This window comes from Lygodium microphyllum, chromosome 16 (genome assembly GCF_053477565.2).
Source record: "Lygodium microphyllum isolate KBCC chromosome 16, Lygodium_microphyllum_v1.1.10, whole genome shotgun sequence".
In the NCBI taxonomy this organism is placed as follows: domain Eukaryota; kingdom Viridiplantae; phylum Streptophyta; class Polypodiopsida; order Schizaeales; family Lygodiaceae; genus Lygodium; species Lygodium microphyllum.
Genome location: NC_141150.1, coordinates 18,936,278 through 18,954,123, shown reverse-complemented (window position 1 = coordinate 18,954,123; position 17,846 = coordinate 18,936,278). Strand labels below are relative to the sequence as shown.

General features: G+C 43.3%; 1 protein-coding gene across 3 annotated transcripts in view; it reads left to right on the top strand.

Annotated features, from left to right (window-relative positions):
• The first annotated feature begins 304 nt into the window (after positions 1–304).
• LOC148022586 (zinc finger CCCH domain-containing protein 6-like) overlaps positions 305–17,846 on the top strand; it is a 58,264-nt gene continuing 40,722 nt past the window's right edge. The window contains exons 1-2 of one of the 3 annotated variants that reach the window (XM_087695543.1): positions 307–1,920; positions 2,034–2,222. In XM_087695543.1, coding sequence (XP_087551669.1) covers positions 2,091–2,222 — 132 coding nt within the window. In that variant the 5' untranslated portion in view covers positions 307–1,920; positions 2,034–2,090. Of the gene's footprint in view, positions 2,223–17,846 lie in introns of all 3 variants that reach the window. The other 2 variants (XM_087695544.1, XM_087695542.1) reach the window with 2 other exon arrangements.

The window sequence follows — 17,846 nt, the reverse complement described above, 5'->3', positions numbered from 1 at the left end:
GGTCAGGCTTATTTCGAGCTTAGACATAATTGGAGGGAGGGTGTGTGAATGAATAATGCCAGGTGGAATTGGGGGGAAAAAGAAAGAACAAGGGAAATCTTAAAGGATGATGATAGATTCAAATCAAGGCTTGAAACCTTCAACTTGAAAGCAATGAGGTGAGAAAAATAGGCCATATTTTTCAAAAGCATTGATTGAAGGTCTTTTGGTATGGTTCCACAAGAAATGTAATAAAAGGTGCATTGCATTTATTCTTTGTTTGGATCTCTCTCCCCTACACAGTTTAGTCTTGAAAAGTTAGCAAACTCCCATGGAAAGGTGTGCCTCTTTATTACCATGGCCACAAGTATCTGTGTCATGGAAAATAGGCTTTTGAACAGAAAGAACACTATTGTGGCAGACGATCCACCCCGTCTTCTGATGATGCGAGTCATTTATGCACAGTTGCAAGCACCCGTTTTCTCTCTCTTCACCCTGTCATCCATCACTCATGAGCCCAATGTGTTTCTGCCCATCTGATTGTTTTCTTGTCTAAGGGCTGGAGCTCTCTTCTCTCTGCTCCTTTTCTGATTGGGGCATGTGCTGTAGTTTCTCTGTCCTACTAAAAGGCCTTAGACTCCCATGTTAACTGTCAATGTCTTACTTTGTTTCCACACAAACTGATGAATGGAGAGCGGGCTTTCAGGTCTCTGTGTCTCTGCATTTTGATAGTTCCCCTTTAGTACTGCAAGTGGCTGCTAGCAGGCCACTGTACTGCAAGGGCTACTGTTAGGTCACTGTGGTTGAAACTTTCAGATTCTGTCATGTGAGAATATGCATGTTCGAGTCTGTCAATTAGATAGGGTTTTCCTGTGTGTTTCATTCATTCATGGTGTTCTCCTATGTTCAGATCCACATTAGGTGCAGAAACCTTCCAAGCAGCAAGTGGGAGCTTGTGCTTTTGCCCTTTGAATGGTGTAGGCATTAGGCTGTGATAGAAATCTCTCTCTCTCTCTCTCTCTCTCTCTCTCTCTCTCTCTCTATCTCTGTCTGTCTGTTTCTGTCTTTACCTCACTGCCTTTTCCTGTCAAAACTTCCTTCTCAACTTGACCCCTCATGGGCAGCGGTCTCATTTTTCACGCCTTCTTTTCTTACTTGTTCCAATTCTATTAGGCAATCACTAGCTACACACACACACACACACACACACACACACACACACACACACAAAGACATGTCTCAGCCTTGTTTTCTTATTTATTTCTTGGCTTTTTCTCATTTTCTTGGCATTTAAAATTCCCTTTTTCCTCCCCCATTGGCGGCACCTCATCTACCATTCCGGCATGAGATGCTCTCGGCAGCCCTGCCAAAATTTTGAACATAGTGTCCTAGCTCGAACATTGTTAAACATGAAGGCGATCTACCATTGATTACCCTATTATGCGATTCCCAAAGTGTATCTATGCAAAAAGGCTTCTCAAGAGCAGAAGAAAAGCTCCATGACATGGAAAGTCTTCCAGTTAACGTAAAGTCCTTGCTCAGAAATGGATTCTGTGTCAGAAATCAAATGGCAGCTAACCCTAAGCTGACGATAACTGCCGTATCCAAGTCTTGACTCATAAGGATCAATACTGAAAGTCCTCGCTCAGAAATGTATTCTGTATCAGAAATCAAATGGCAGCTAAGGTTAATTGCCATATCCAAGTCTTGACTCATAAGGAATGGAAGGATCATTAGTACAATCACTTTGAATTGTTCATTAAAAAATAGTAAGATCACCAGTTACAACCAATCAGGAACGCTGGTTTGAATGAACGGATGATAATTATGCTCGATAGAAAGCTCCCTTATGTCATTCACAATCAACTAGCATTGAAGAATATGCCATCAACCTTGAAGCTAGCACCACAGTAACTGCCCTGCAGATTGCATCATTTCTAGGTAGGTGCTAATCATGCTTAAACGCTGAGAAAAGACACGATAGGTTCGATACATCCCACTAGCAGGATTCACTTGATACTGATACAGGAGTGGCACTACATAATCTGGTGTAGATCACATTGGCCTAGCTCTCAGATTAAAAGAGGATCTATTAGCAGTGAACTCAGAAGATGTCCGGCAGAGTTGCATCACCGTTTGCTGGTTCTGGCAATGTTGAGGTCATACATCAAAAATTGGTTGACAGTCGGAAGCGTCGTAGATCGAAAAAAGTTTCGTGGCCTACAGAGGACAAGCTCTGCCAGGTTGGTTTGTCTGAGTCTTTAAATCGTACAACCCCTGGTGTACTTGTTATTGTGTGCGGTGACATTTTCAGATTGGGCTTCGTTTCTCTTGGTTTTCTTTAGATGGCCTAACATGATAATGAACTTATTTTTGAGAGGCTAGGACAGTGTTGCAAATTACCCGCACATGAGTTCATGAACGCACTGCTTTCAATCCTTGAATGCATTATATGGATGTCTCTTTGGATTAAGTAAGCATGGACCTTTGCCCTGAGTTTGGTGATTTGAGTAAATTGTTTGTTGTCACGTGAATATTGCATTTGATACCTTGATGTCATAACCAGCTTGAACAGCATGGTATGAGCTCAGAGAAAGCACACTATTGGGAATTACACAGGTTTGCATATCTAGGTTTTAGCCATGCGAGGATGTCTTAAGGATGCTTGTCTTCTACTATGTTTGGGAAGATTTTTCCATGCCCTTCCAAGAGTTCCATTCATTCTTACTGTGTTTGAAAAGATTTTTCTCTGCCCTTCAAAGAATTCCATGGGCTTGGAAATTATGGTTGCATTAGGTGCTCTTTTGTGTATATTGTATTTTGTTGATAAGTTTTGTTGATAAGGTTTTGAATTCTATTTTGTTGATAAGTTTTGTTGTCATTCCTGAAGGCTAAGTAGAGTAATGCCTCTCTTCTAGGTGCTCTTTTGTGTATATTGTGCTGTTTGAGTACATGTTGTATATTTATATAGTATCTTCTTAAACAATTTTGGCATGTGAATCTTTTGAAGTCTTAATTCAATTTAGGACATATCTGACATGGTAGTTGTGCTTGATCAAAGATAATCAAATATACATTGAGAAAAGTTTTGTCCAATCATGAGTCTGTGTAAATAGGAAATTCTTGTTTTTAAAATATTTTCTTTCCAATGAAGAGAGAAAATCTATAAAAATAATACCCCTTGGAACAAAATTTCCCAAGGCAAAAGCAAGGTACAAAGTAGCCCTGTAAGGGACTTCCATATCAAAAACTGTATGACAAGGCGGGAAGTCTATTGCAAGGCTTGAATAAATAACCAATTATAGTGCCAAACCATGTGGGTCTGACAATGGAAAGAAGTGCTAAATTCCCATGTCCTGGGAAAAGCATCTCTGCTCCTCCTCATAATCTCTGAACTGACTCGTTTCCTCTCCCATCTCCCATGGAGATCAAACATAAGGGTAATTATCTCTATGTGCTTTGTTGCAAGCATAAAACCTTGGGTTCCTAGCAATGGCTAGGCAACTCCTGATTATCAGTCGAAGAATGGTCAGTTGTCTATGTAGAAGATTGTTCTCAACTAATATCCACCTCAACCAGACAATAATTAAGGCTGTTAAACAGGATATGGATATGATGAAGCATGAAAGACTGGTAATGGCTTCGTGCAGATGTTTGCTGCATTGCCCACTGTAGGACAGTAGAGCACATTGAATTCAGACTTCAAAATCTGCTCTTGAACATGGTGGTGTTTGACCACAATGTGCTTTGTGTGAGCATGAAACATCAGGTTCTTTGCGAGACGAAGAACTCTAGTTGTTGACCCAAAGTAAGGTGGGTCCCACCGAAGGGAAACCAATACCTACAAGCATGCAGGGGAGCCATTCACCTCATGACCAATAGAACACAATATCCGATACTTTGCCTTTTTCAATGAAAGAGGAACTGCAATGGATCCAATAGAGAAGATAAATCCGGTAATCAAACATCGAGAGTCCCAATCTAAGTCACTCCTTCCTATGAGAGTGGCCCCCTCTTGATACAAGGTCCCACAGGATTGGGTCACTTAAAGATACTACAAGATGTGGAGAGCGGCTCACTAGTGAGTCTAAAGTAGAGTCTTCATAAAGGAAGACAACAAGGCTATCATAAGAAATGTTAGAGCCAGTGTGGATGAGCCATATGAGAGACCCAATGAGGCATGGATAGCAGGTAACATCTAAAAGGGGAATCGCTTGTTAAACTAAGTTGGGACTTCGCGTCCATGGGGCAAGAAATAGGCTCACAAGAGGCCATGCCAAACTTTGTCGAAAGCTTGGAGATGTACTTGTGCTAAGAAATGAAGATGCCTTGAGGTACTTGATAGACACCAAGACCAAGAAAGAAGAAGAGTCTGGGGTTGGGTCATGTCAAACTCTTGAGGTACTTGATAGACATCAAGACCAAGAAAGAAGAAGAGTCTGAGGTTGCGGGTCATGTTAAACTCCTGATTCAATATCTCTCGTGTACACTCCACTTCCTCTGTATGGCTACATATAAAGATGAGGTCATTCACACAAAGGATCATGAGAACACAATCCTAACCCTCCAATTGAAAGTTGAAGTTGGGGTCATGATCCGAGTGCTGAAAGACATGCTCGAGAAAGAAGCGGTCTATTTGTTGATACCAAGCTTTAGGGGTACTTTAGGCCATAGAGAGCCTTATGCAAGTGATACAAATAATCCTTCTTGCCATGCACACTGAAAGCTGGAGGCTGTTTCACATAAATCTCCTTGATACATGGACCAATGATGATGATGGCTGCAAGTGCTAAGATGGTGCAAATGGTAGACATTTGGACAGTTTGATCAAAAGCTTCCAAGTAATCCAAGCCGGCCTTCTAAGAAAAACCCTTGGCAAACAAACCTTGCCTTATGCTTGCCCAAGGTGCCATTAGACATGTATTTGGCCTTGTAGACCCACTTCATACCAATAATCTTCCACCTAGGTGGAGGCAAAACTAACTCCCATGTCTCATTCCTCTTGATGGAATTGAGCTCATCTTGCATAGCATGATGCCATGTCTATTGTGCAAGAGCCCGCTTAGAGTGGTAGGCTCCTAGTTGAAAGTCATCAAGATCCTTGTCATAAGGGCATAGTTCACACATAGTGAATGCCCAGCTCTTTGTTGTAGTTGGGCTGATCGTCGACGAGGGCACTCAGGTGTTTTTGGGAAACAAGTAAATCCAAGTCTTGTATGAAGTGTTGAAACCACCATAGGATAACATGTGGCTGCTCATCCGGTGAGGGAGATTGAGAGGGCCTTGGTACTTGTGGTGCACTTGAATCAGAAAGTGGCTCTCCCCCATCATGGAGAGGAAGCTCCCCCTTTGGTTGTCAAGAAAAGTGACGGGATGGCATGCACTCATACCATATCAAAGAGAGTAGGCTTTGCGGGGAGATTGTATGACAAACATTGATAGAAAACTCGGAAGAAGAGTGAAGAATGATGGACACCGAATCATGCTGAATAAATCATATTGATACAAGGGAGCAAGACTCTAAGATGATTGCACTGTCCTGGTTGATCATACAGCAGCACTTGAAGGGAATCTACACAATGAAGGGAGCGAGACACAGTCTTCTGGGTGGTAGAGTATTGAGGTAAATGCTGAATGGTGAAGGATAGCTGTAGGGAAAGTGGAACTTAGTTTGCAAGGGCTGTTGGAGTGGAGGAAGAAGAAAATCAGCAATTACTATACTCCAGAGGGTGAAGAATAGTAGGGAATTCTACTTAAATGTTGTCCAATAATGAGAAAAGAGTAGCTCCTAAACATCCTCATAGCTACATGCTGGGTCTCTACTTGGGACCCATGCTACAGCCCCCCAAGTAGCCACCATGGTCTTTGTTGTGCCGTGAAATACTATCTTGAGGGCTCTCCTCCAAACTTCATGGGCTCTAGGGCAGTCCCATAGGCAATGTCTCTTTGTTTTCGCTGGATCACTGCATCTCGTGCATGCTACTAGGTCCCTGCCATATCTTGGCCATGTGCCAACTGCTAGGTTCCTGTGAGCTATAAGCCATGTGAAGAGAGATCCTCCTAGGTCTGAAGCTATCATGTAACCTCCTCAAAAAGTCACATAAGAACTCCTTTGTGATTCCCTCTTTATGCCAGTGGGGGATGCTATTGGCTGTGCTTTGATCTTGCTCATCTGTATTCTCCTTCCCAACCTTGTAGTATAGTCAAAGAAGAGCACATTGCAAGGTCTATCAAGGAATGGATCCCTCCACACCTACTCTCCTGGATCCCACTGTAATCTTCGTAGAGGTCTCCTTTGGTAAGCCCAATTTCTCGATCCATCAACCAAACATGTGGTTGGGTCTGGGTCAATGTGCCACTTCCGTGAGCTACTACTTTGATCTTCTGTTTGGAGCATCCAATGAATGATGCCTGGTCAAGTTCCTCTCGCTGGAGATGGCCATCCTCCTCAACCATAAAAGTAAATGTCTTGTCTCTGCTAGTTGCAAAGGCTGCTAGAAGAATGTCCCCTTTGGAGAAGAGGCTGATCCAAGTGTGAGAGGTGCCTATATCTGTCCGCCAATCTAGTGGAACTCCCTCCATCATAGTCTCAATCATAACTCTTAACTCCCCTGAATGCCATACAAATTTTGGCTTGTTACCCTCATGTATTCATCTTATATACTCTAATGCCATTGCTATTTTGGATCAAACACGTATTCTATCATTTGTAGTCCAAAATAATTAAGTTTAAGAAAAAAATCTGTACTAGTATCATACCATATTGTATCTTTCATACCTGACAACAATGGTTGTACCATAATGCAGTCACCTAGTGCCACACTTTGTGTATCATTGAACCATTCTCTATGCGCTTTCTTATTGCTTAAACTTTTGAATTGTTGTGAGTCTGAAGTCTTGGCATGTACATATCCCTCTAGATCCCTTGCCTCATTTCATCTTCTTTGTATCTACCTCATTATGGTTCCTTTGGGTTCTACTTTTGATGAAACTCATGCAGCCATTAATTACTTATCTTCAAGCGTTCTATTGGAGACTTGCTATGTTCAGATTCAAGTTTTGGTGAGGATGCTATCTCTAGGTGCTCTAGATGTTCAAGCTTTAGAGAGGGGTAACCTATGGAAGAAACAAAAGGTTAAGTGCTATCATTATGGCAATAAGAGACATCTCTAGAAGGGTTGCAAGACCTTAGTAGCATTGCAGAAGGAGTGGATAAAGCAAAAGGGTAACGACTCCATTGTTGAGTCATCATCCTCTACAAGTCTAGGTTTAGGCTCCAATCATGCAGCCTCGGCATTGGTTGCATGGGCCTCCTTTCCAGCTTGCTAGTACAGATGATGCAGGTCATCCCTCACGACTTTGCAATGCTAGAGAGGGAGTGAGAAGGTGGTGAGGTGGGATAGTTAGATCTCATCTATACATACATACAGGTGCAAAGAACCTAGAGAGGGACTTCCCTTATGTATATTTTAGCATTTTTTTTGGCATTTTTATGATCATTATTTTGATCATTTTCCTCATTTTCGACTAGCCAATGAGTAGACCTAATGCCATTTTGGACATTCTTTTTTGCTATATATATTGGCTCCCTCCTCCATAGCGAGTCAGTTATCACTTGGAGATTCTAGTGTAGGGCCTCTTGGAGAGAGGGAGCCGATGCCATTGCCCACTCAACTAGTGACTCATTGTTGTACATGATTGTCACATCTCTAAGTTCTCCTTTGTAGTATTCTTGTGTTTTCTCTTTCCTTTCTCTTCTGTCTCGTGTTCAACAATTTATTTTGACATTCTTTTATGCTTCCATCGCTACATCCACTAGGTGACTGCATTATGATGCTAGCTGACCTGTTTATTTGATCCCATTGTTTTATGCCTATATAATTTGTTTTTCGTAATAGGTAATTGTATTAATTACGAAAAAAGTACAAGATCACATGAGTACAAGATGTAGGATGGCTCTAGGCCATTGTGCATAACCTTACTTTGCAAGATATCAAATAACTAAAAGAGTACAAAAGTCATGGCAAAGAAGCAACAGAGATTGCTGCATGCCAAGGGACCAAGTCCTCCTTGGAAAGGTGATCAATATGCCAAATAAGGTCAAGCTGCCAATGTAGAAGACCTTTCAACTTAGCAAGGTGAGTTTGTACCCTAGATGCAGAATAAAAAACAAAGCATTTCGAGTTGTCCATTGTGCTAGCAACCCGAGAGACAAAGGAATAGGAGCAGAATCTTCATATGTGGTTGGGCTAGAGAGGGGTATTGGGTTGAGCAAAGATCCAATCAAAGGGGCATAATGATGTGCCAATCATATCTTGCCAAATAGTAAATAATAGAAACAACATTTTCTATGCCAAAGGATATAAAAGAAAACGGTGGCGAGAAGTTTCTATAGTGGTGAGGTAGAAAAAACAAGCACTATTTGGAATGTGGTGTTTTGCAAGTGCCGTGGTGAGAGGCAGCTCACCAACCATGACATTGTCAAAAGATGACGTACTAACGAGACAGTAGGGTTTGCGGGGAGGAAGAGAGAGTGAACTCGGCAAACATGGAGAAGAGAAGAAAAGAGAGAAGAAACTCTAATGAATGGAATGATGAAGTTTTGAATCATGTAGTGGATGTGATACAAGGGAGTGCCGTAGCCAAGGAAGATGATGAAGACAACCACACGAACAACGAACCACAATGTCCTCCCGAAGGGATGTGAGGGCAGTGGAGAGGTTGGAGAGAAGAGGTGACAGATTGAATGAATTAGCCATGAGGAATGAATGAGAGAGTGGCCTATAAATAGGCACAGTCAGTCTCGGATTGCACCCCTTTTCGGGGCTGCAAACCCTAAACGCAAAACGCAAATTGCTGAAGAATGAGGTGGAGATGCAATTCTACATGCTGAAGAATGCTCATGCAACAGGTGCCACTTGGAGAGTGTCCCTCATGGGAAAATTGTTCACTTGCCCAAGCGCCCTAGTATAAAGATGATGAAAACATGCAATGCATAGGAATGTCGGACTTTGTGTGGTATTGAGAACCATAAGGATATTCCCGTACTCGATCCCGGGAGGTGGCTCCATGCTGACCAAGTGACCAAGGCAAGAAGAGAAGAGGAGGAAGAAGATGTAGAGGATCCCTAAGGTCCAAGGTTTCCACCAGAAAGGGAACCGACAGTAAAGAACAGTAGGCAGAGTGAACTGAAGAACTCGAAAATCAACCTCATGTGAGAAGCCACTAGCTCTGTGCATCCATGCTGGAAGGAATACGAAGGCCTCGTCACCAAGTCGCGGCTCAACCTCCGAGGTCCTAATCTAGGTGGTATCTGAAGATCCTGGGTATCAGTAGAAGAGATGACTGGTTGAAGACAGCCACCCCAAGAAAGTAGAGGATGGGTGAAGAACTTCATGTGGAGTAGGTTTCCCCTCTTAGGTGGGAGGTGGAGGGCCCCCTGTTGAAGTTGAAGAAGTGGAAGCCCCCTTTGAGGGCAAAGTATGAAAATCCCCCTCTAAATCCCAGTCTTAGAGAGAAAGGGAATCCAACCACTCATGGCTCACGGATTGCAAAACATCTGATGACGAAGGAAGCGTCGCCGGTCGTGCCGAAGAAGGTATCTGGGGCGGCTCGGAAGAAGATGCCGGAAAGCACCCAGAAGTGGCCTCTCGAACTTGAGTGAAAGAGAGTGGGGAAGAAGGAGGCACAGGATGAGCCAAGGGTGGGGAACAGTTGCGGGCTCTCAAGAGAGTGGACTGTGGAGGAGATGTGGGTCGTGGAAGCCACTGTACCCGGAAGTGGGTTGGGGAAACCTCTGTGCAGTGGGGTGGTCTCCAGGAGGGCTTATCGCCTCGTAAGGTCTTAGAGCCTCCATGTGCTCGAAAGGACTTAATGTGCGTCGATTGTGGCTTATTGCTTGGAGCATAATACTCTGATAGCCAATGCAGAACGATCTCTGTGACCCAAAAAGGAGAGGTGGCACAAGGAGTGCCTGGTGGAAGACGCATATACTACGAAGGGGCTCGGAGCAAAGGTCGATGTTGATAGTCTTCGATGGGATGACTGTTCGTGCTGCAGTAGAAGCACTCAATAGTCTGGTCATCTGTTGGTAAAGAAGCCATGGGTATCAGTGTGCCTTGTTGAAGAAGGAAGAGGTCAGCCACGAACCACGAACTGCAATATTTGCCTCAAGGGGTGTGAGGACAGTGTGAAGCACGAAACCGCAATGTCCACTGCAAGGGGTGGAAGGGCAGTGGAAGGGCTGGTAGTGAGCTGCCAATGGGAGGAGGATGCATCCAGCAGTAAGAGGTTGCAACCAGTAGAAAAACGCAGGTGAGGAGAGAGAGAGATTGAAAACGCAGGAAAAATCACCAGTAGTAGTCAGTATCTTGAAATCGGCTCCAAACAGTGTGTGATAGGTTGGAAATAGGCACTAGACTATTGTAGACAGCAATGGCTAGCTTGGACCGTGATGTCCTCCGCATCCAGGGTGTGGGCAATAAGCTAAAATACCTGAAATCTGCAAAAACGAGATTGTTTTCTAAATGGAGAGTGGTCAGCAACAGTCGCTTTGTTGTAAAAGCTGCAAACTGCGGGTGGAAGATTGGAAATGGGCGCCACTTTGTAGATGACAGCAAGGGACAGCTGAGATTGCGATGTCCTTCGCGAAAGGGGTGTGGGCAGCAAGCTGAAAACACCTGAAACCTGCAGAAACGAGATTTTGATGCAGCGGAAGAAGAATAGAAGTGGATGCCGAACTTGCCACCGGTTTTTATCGTCACTGGAGTGGAGCATCTTTGCCACTGCTTGAGCAGATCCGGCTTTGATACCATGTCAAAAGATGATGTACTAGCGAGACAATAGGGTTTGCAGGGAGGAACACAGAGTAAACTTGGCAAACATGGAGAAGAGAGAAGAAACTCTGATGAATGGAATAATGAAGCTCTTAATCATGGAGTGAATGTGATATAAGGGAACAAAGGTGCCATAGCCAAGGAAGATGATGAAGATAGCCACGAACCACGAACCACAAACCACAATGTCCTCCTGAAGGGGTGTGAGGGTAGTGGAGAGGCTAGAGAGAAGAGGTGACGGACTGAATGAATCAGCCATGAGGAATGAATGAGAGAGTGGCCTATAATAAGCATAGTCAGGTCTAGGACGGTGCCCCTTTTTGGGGCTGCAAACCCTAAATGCAAAACATAGAAACATGAAAACGCAAATTGCGGGGAAGGGTTTCTCAACAGACATGCCAAAGGAATACTTTACTTTTGTACGGTGTCATATTGAACCAACCCTCCATGATAGTCATTTTTCACCAATTTGAGATTTGTGTACCCCCTCGACAATATTGGCCTTAATGACCAGCCAATGGTGGTCGTTAATCATAAAAAGCCTCTTGGCCGTGCGGAAAGACATCAACCCCCGGCGAGTCACTGGAGTGGCATTTGAAATTGAAGATAAGCCTAGTCATGCCATGCGATTAAATTTAGGGCGAGCCTCTTGCTTCCCATCCCATAGAATCAGCTTTGACATTGCCAGCAATTCCATCTGAAAAGAGTTAGCAGCCAAATGATCCTCCGCAGAGGGTGCCACTCAGCCTTTTGAAGAACCAACTTCCTTGAGCAGACGAGCTAGGTGAGTAGAAAGGAAGAGGATAAGGAACATGGGGCATCAACATTAAGAACTGACACCAAGAACCGCAAATGGTCATATTACCACAAACCATGGCTTGCTGTTTCAAAAATAACTATGCAACAAAGACCTAGGGGTGTTGATTGATGCATATGGCATGAAAGAGAACCACTAAAGAGCAACCATGTGAGTGTGTGCATCCAAAATAGCCCCACCACCCATACTTTTTGGAGTGCAAGCATGGCTCCGAGAGATCCACAAGATACTTGTATGTAAAGTGTATTTTTTCCGTAGCATAAGCGAGTGTGCCCAGTAAGAACCCTTAAGGTGGATGTAGTCCAAAGCAAAAGCGGCAAAAAATATGTGAGCATAGGGAGCATAATGGACTGTGCCACTTTAAGGCAAAAATGGAAAGGCCAAGTTTGGGATTTCCAGTACGGAAACTTCACCTCCAATTTTAGTGAAATCCATCGCAACAACTGCTTGTGCTGAACATCAACGTCCAATGGGTAATCCAAATGCTGCACGACATTCCCACCGGGGATCACCATTCCTTGCACCGGGGATCACCATTCCTTGCCATTGCAAAGACTATAGATCTGGTTCAATATAGTTGATGTGGGGGGTATGGCTGCATTAGTACGTAGACCAGCGGCTTGGCCAAAAAGTTTCCATACATCCAATGCCATATAGAGGTTCTCTCATTCCACTTTTGTTGGGTATCTCACACGCCTTACTTACGCCTACGCTCATATGGGAGTGTGCGGGTGATCACTAGGACACTGGGGCACTTTTTACTCTCGGTAGGAGAGGTTTTTTCCCCCAGATTATGTGTACTATTTTGTATGTGCTTGTGGTGCACACTTACGGGCACTTACTGTGTTCGGGTGTGAACAGCCCCTTATAACTCTAAGGTATAAGGGTTATCATTTGTACTTTCATTAGACACTCTATTCAGTACTATAGCATTGGGTGTCGTGCTCAACTCTGTCTCTCACTCTCACACTGTCTACTGCACTTCAGCTGCACCTCGATCCTCTCCCATCTGACAACTTTGAGAATTATGAATGTGTCATCTCCTAGCTATCTTTATGCGTATATACTCCTCAATCATCATCATCCACTTGTAGATGCCCAGTGCAGGTCTTGTTGGAGAGAGGGAGCTGGCACCCACGCCCACACAACTAGTGACTCACTATTGTATGCAACTATCTTGTGTTTGCTATATGGATTTCATTTGCCTAGCATATCTCTGAGTTCTTCCTTCTTAGTGCTCTTTTGTTTTCTTCTATTTTCTCTTTTCTCTTGTGTTGTGCAGCCTATTACAGTAGTCTTGTACGCTTCCATCGCTGCACCTACTTCTAACATGGTATTAGACGTCCATGTGTGGGGTCTAGGTACTGTTTTCTGCTGTGGATAGTTTGCCCTCACCCCTCCCGCTGATCAGCCTCCTATTGTCTGCTACAGCCTAGGCGACATGTCTCTACTCCAAACCAGCCTAATTTTCAGCACCAGTTGGCTGCATTTAGTCTCTGCTGCCTGCATTTTGATGTTTTGCATTATTTTCATGCTGACAACGGCATTTAATGCTTTGCTTGTGTGTGTTTTGACATCCAATTGCTGCGTTTTCAGCATTTAATGCTTGTGCAGGCCAGGCAACAATGTTTTCCGGCTTTTAATAGTGGTTGCTGACTGTACTCACCTTGATTTTCTCTAATTTTGCAGTCGTTTTTTGATCAGCTCCTCTTTCAACTATGTGTGAACCAAGATAACCATGAGAAAACTTTGCTTACATGGGACTTCGATGATGCCTGTATGTATTTTGCTCTTCATTGATGTATCTCTAAAGAGGTGATATACGGGCAGTCAACTCCTGCAAGATGGCCTCAACAGTATGGGAGCAACTTCAATTATTGTATAAGGCTCCCTCAACTATATGTGCAGTGACCCTCTGGTATCCAACAAATGAAGTTTAAGCCAAAGGATACTATCTAGTCATTTTAACTTCTTGTTACATAGGTATAGGATCAGTTTCGGCACATGCAATCCACACTTCCAGAGGCTCATCTAGTTGCGTTTGCACTCTATAAGCTCCCTCTAGAGTTTGATGAAGTAGCCAATGTTTTGTGGACCTAGACATCATCAATGTCAGTGACCTTTTCACATATGTCCTCAATGCTAATTGAGCATGACATGTCATTGAGATTATAGTGGAGGCTTCCAATCTCTATGGTGGCCAAGTAAGGCATTTGCAGCTTTAGAGAGGGGTGACAAGAAGAAGAAGTTAGAGGCCCAGTTTATCATTGTAGCAAGGAGGGACATTTGCGCAAGGATTATAAGGAGTTAGTGGCTTCGAGGAAGAAGAAGGAGAAAAAAAAGTAGGATATAGACTCTTTTGATGAGTCATCGTCCTCCTTTGACTTCAACTCAAATCTGTGGCTAAGGCCAAGGCTAAGGTGCGGAAGGGGTCATCTTCTTTGGAGAAGGGGAAGGGGCTGTTTACTACTCTTGCGTTCTAGTGCAGGTGATGCGATCATCCCTCATGACTCTCTAGTGCTAGAGAGGAAGAGAGAGGGTAGTGAGGTGGGGTAGGTGAGTCTTATCTATATAGGTTTATAGGTGCAAAGGATTCGGAGAGGGACTTCCCTTCTGCATTGACTAAATTCTGGTAGGTTTTAAATCTTGGAGCTGGGATTGACATCTAGACTCATGTAGAGAGCAGGATTGGTTCCTAGTTCGAGATCACGAGGGTCACTGGCAGTTTGGCCAACGGTGGGGAATCCATTGTCACGTATGCTCAAAGGTATTATTGATACATTGGTCATGTATGCGCTTGCGAGGCATTGTTGACAGACACCGAGAGCTAGTATAATTCTTTTCTATTTTTAGGTTTTGGTAATGATTGGCATCAACATCAGATTCTTCGAAGCACCTTGGTGGTGGCTTGATCACCCACCACTGCTCGGGTATCCATGATTCTATTATGGTATTCTTTGTTGTATGAACTACGATGAGTCATTATCATTGTATCTTTGTATTGTATCAAAGCACCCATGATTTGAGAAATAATGTTTGTAGATTAGTTAGCTCACGAGTGAGTTTGGGCATGTCTATTTGTGGGTTGGGCATTGTAGGATATTTTAGGTGTTTTTTGTGGTCATCATTATGATGATTTAGGGCATTTATTGATGGTTGACCTATTTATTTGATGGCATTTATTTATATCTATATATTTTGGTGCTCTCCTCAGTCATCATCATCCACTTGTAGATTGCCAATGCAGGTCCTATTGGAGAGAGGGAGCCAGTGCTAGTATCCACACAACTGGTGACTCACTGTTGTATATGCAATGTTGTTGGGTTTTACTCATGTCTACGCTTACACAAGAGTGTCTGTGATCTGCATGTAGGACACTGGGACACTTTTTACTCTTATAAGAGAGGCTTATTTCCCCCAGCCACATTATTTTTTATTTGTGTACTTATATTACACAGTTAGGTCACTTACTACACATTATAGACATCTATGTGTGAATGCACTTTAAGCCACTTACACAACCCTAAAGTCTAAGGGTCGTACTTTGTGTTAAACGCTTTTCAATCAATCAAGTGTCAAACAGTGACCACACACACACTCTCTCTCTACTATCTACACACTCTCCCAAGTTGACGTGCTGTCCATCTCCACCAACAAGTGGTATCAGAGCCTCGGCCACTCGACAATTGCCTCAACTCCTCTAGCACTTTGTTCGCCGGCTCCTCCAGCTGCATTGCCTATAGCCAGATTGCGCCGCCCGCCAGTTGCTAGCTCCACAGGTAGTTGTACCGCCTTGTGCTTGGTGACGCTAGCCAGCAGTGCTGCGTGCAGCCACCATAGGTCACCACCCTACCGATTGCCCTCTAGTTTGCCACTCGCCAGTTTGCCAGTCTCGCCTATAGTACCGCTTGCAGTTCGTCGCCTCCAACAGCTTCGTTTGCTTGCAGTAGCTACCCTCACCAATAGCAACTCCGCTTGCATGTGGGCAGCTCCGCCAGCCACGCAATAGCTCTGCCAATTATTCTAACAACTTTGATTGCCATGTTAATGTTCTTCTGGCTCGTTCTCAGTTGCCACAGACATTGGTATATGTATTGAAGTTTCAGTCAAATTGATTGAAATCTTACACATTGGACAATCAAATTTTGGGGCTTTTGTGCCTTTAGTGCTGCTGAGCACTCTTATTGCATCGGCTAGTGTGTTGCTTGTTGAAATTTGAAAAATTTAAGCTGTGACACGATTTAGTTGATTATAGCTTGGCATTTGCTGTAATCTCTAGAAATTTGCAAATTTCTAGGTTAGGCCAACTTTTGTTATCATTCTTGTGCATTTGGAAGAGTGACATTTATCATAGCAAATCAAGGACAAAGTGATGTCTTCACTTATGTATCAAAAGAGGATAGATTGGATGGTAACAACTATTCTTTGTAGTCCTTCATGATGAAGAATGTGCTTGTTGCAAAAAATCTTTGGGATTATGTCAGTGGGGAAGAAGTCTTGATGATATGGCTCTTGTAACTTCTCCACAAAGAGGTTGTGGTCAAAGGCAAGCTCTCGTTCTTCAGGTACTACCCCAAAGAATAGCTACATAGAAGTCTTGGAACACTAGGGATGCCCAAGCATTGTCATTTATTGCATTGGCAGTTTAGTGATCTATAATCCCTTATATTCGGTCTGCTACTACTTCACGAGTAGCATGGCTTGCACTTGAGCATACGTTTGTCGGAAAAAATGATACTCGCATTTCTTTTTTGAAGAACGAGCTTGAAAATGCGAAGATGGAAGAAGGTGATGCTATGCAAGATCACCTCAATAAAATTCAGGACGTGTGCGAGCAGTTTGTTGAATGTAGATGAATATTATTCTGATGCTCAGATGATCTCTACAACTTTGAACTCTTTGCGACCTTCTTATTTGGCCTTTCATACGGCATTGAATCTCACAATGTAGATTTCTACGCAACTACTTACTGTTACGAGGACGTGAAAATTTGATGCTTTGCTTATGTTTAATTGACATTTGATTAAAGGATTAATCAAATGTGCAATTAAAAGATGCACATGTGTTGCACATGTGAGGTGCAAGCTACTTTTTCGTAGTTGAAGGCCGAAGGACTCTGTGAAAAAGATGGGTGTCAAAGGCAAAAGTTGAAACAAGTTACACTTGTTAGATTCTAGGTGAATTTTGGTGTTAGTTTGCCCCTAGGACCATTAATTGGCCATTAAGTGTTAGTGGTGACACTAGGGACTAGGCATTAATTAATGGATTAATGCTTGTCCAAGGGTCAATTAATGCATGGGACCACTTTGGGTTGCAAATGGCCTAGCCAATTAATTTTTGGATGGGCAAGGTCAATTTTTTGGGCATGGATTAAGGGCTGAATTAATTTTCAGAATTAATTAATTTTGAAAATTAATTAAATGACTGGAAATTGCTGAAAATGGATTAAGAAAGTTGCCACTTGGCAAAACTTTCCCATGCAAGTGGAGGAAAGGCTAAATGGGGTTGAAGGGAGAGGGAAATCTCGTTTTTTCATTTTGGAGCTGTTGGAAAGAGGTGTTGGACTGTTGTTGCCAGCTTTTGGAGCCATTTCCCAGCCATTGGAGACCATTTTGGTGATGGAGATTGCATATTCTTGACCTTGGGAAGCTGGCAATTGCTGCTGATGCACTTTCTCCTGAAGATCATAGTCTCTGATGCTCCTATTGTTGTTGATGCATCCGTTTGGGGCTGGTACAGCAGGGCAGCTGCTGTTTTTGATCAATTCTTTGCGACAAATCTCAGAATTTTCTCTCTCTACAGCATTCTCTCATCTCTTTCAGCCTATGCTCAGCCATTCTTAGCAATTCTCAGCCATTTGGAGGAGATTTCACCCATTTTTGGTGGGCTGATCTGTAATTTCTGCAGTAAACCCTAATTTACAGCAGAAATTACGGTTTAGCAGCCACCTTGGGATCCGTGCCAGAGATTGAAGGCTCAAGAGAATGAAATAAGCAGCTGATAATTGGAGATTATCAAGGGAATTCAGGAGCCAGCCCATCCCAAATTGATTTGGGGCAGCATTTGGCCAACCAAGGGTCAAATTGGAAAAGAAGTCCTAGGTGAATCAAGGGGCAAATGACCCAAAAGGCTTGCTGGTCATTTATGACAGCAAGAGCAATTGGTTAGCAGGAGGAGATTGAAGAATCTCAAGTTGTACTCCTTCCAATTGAATG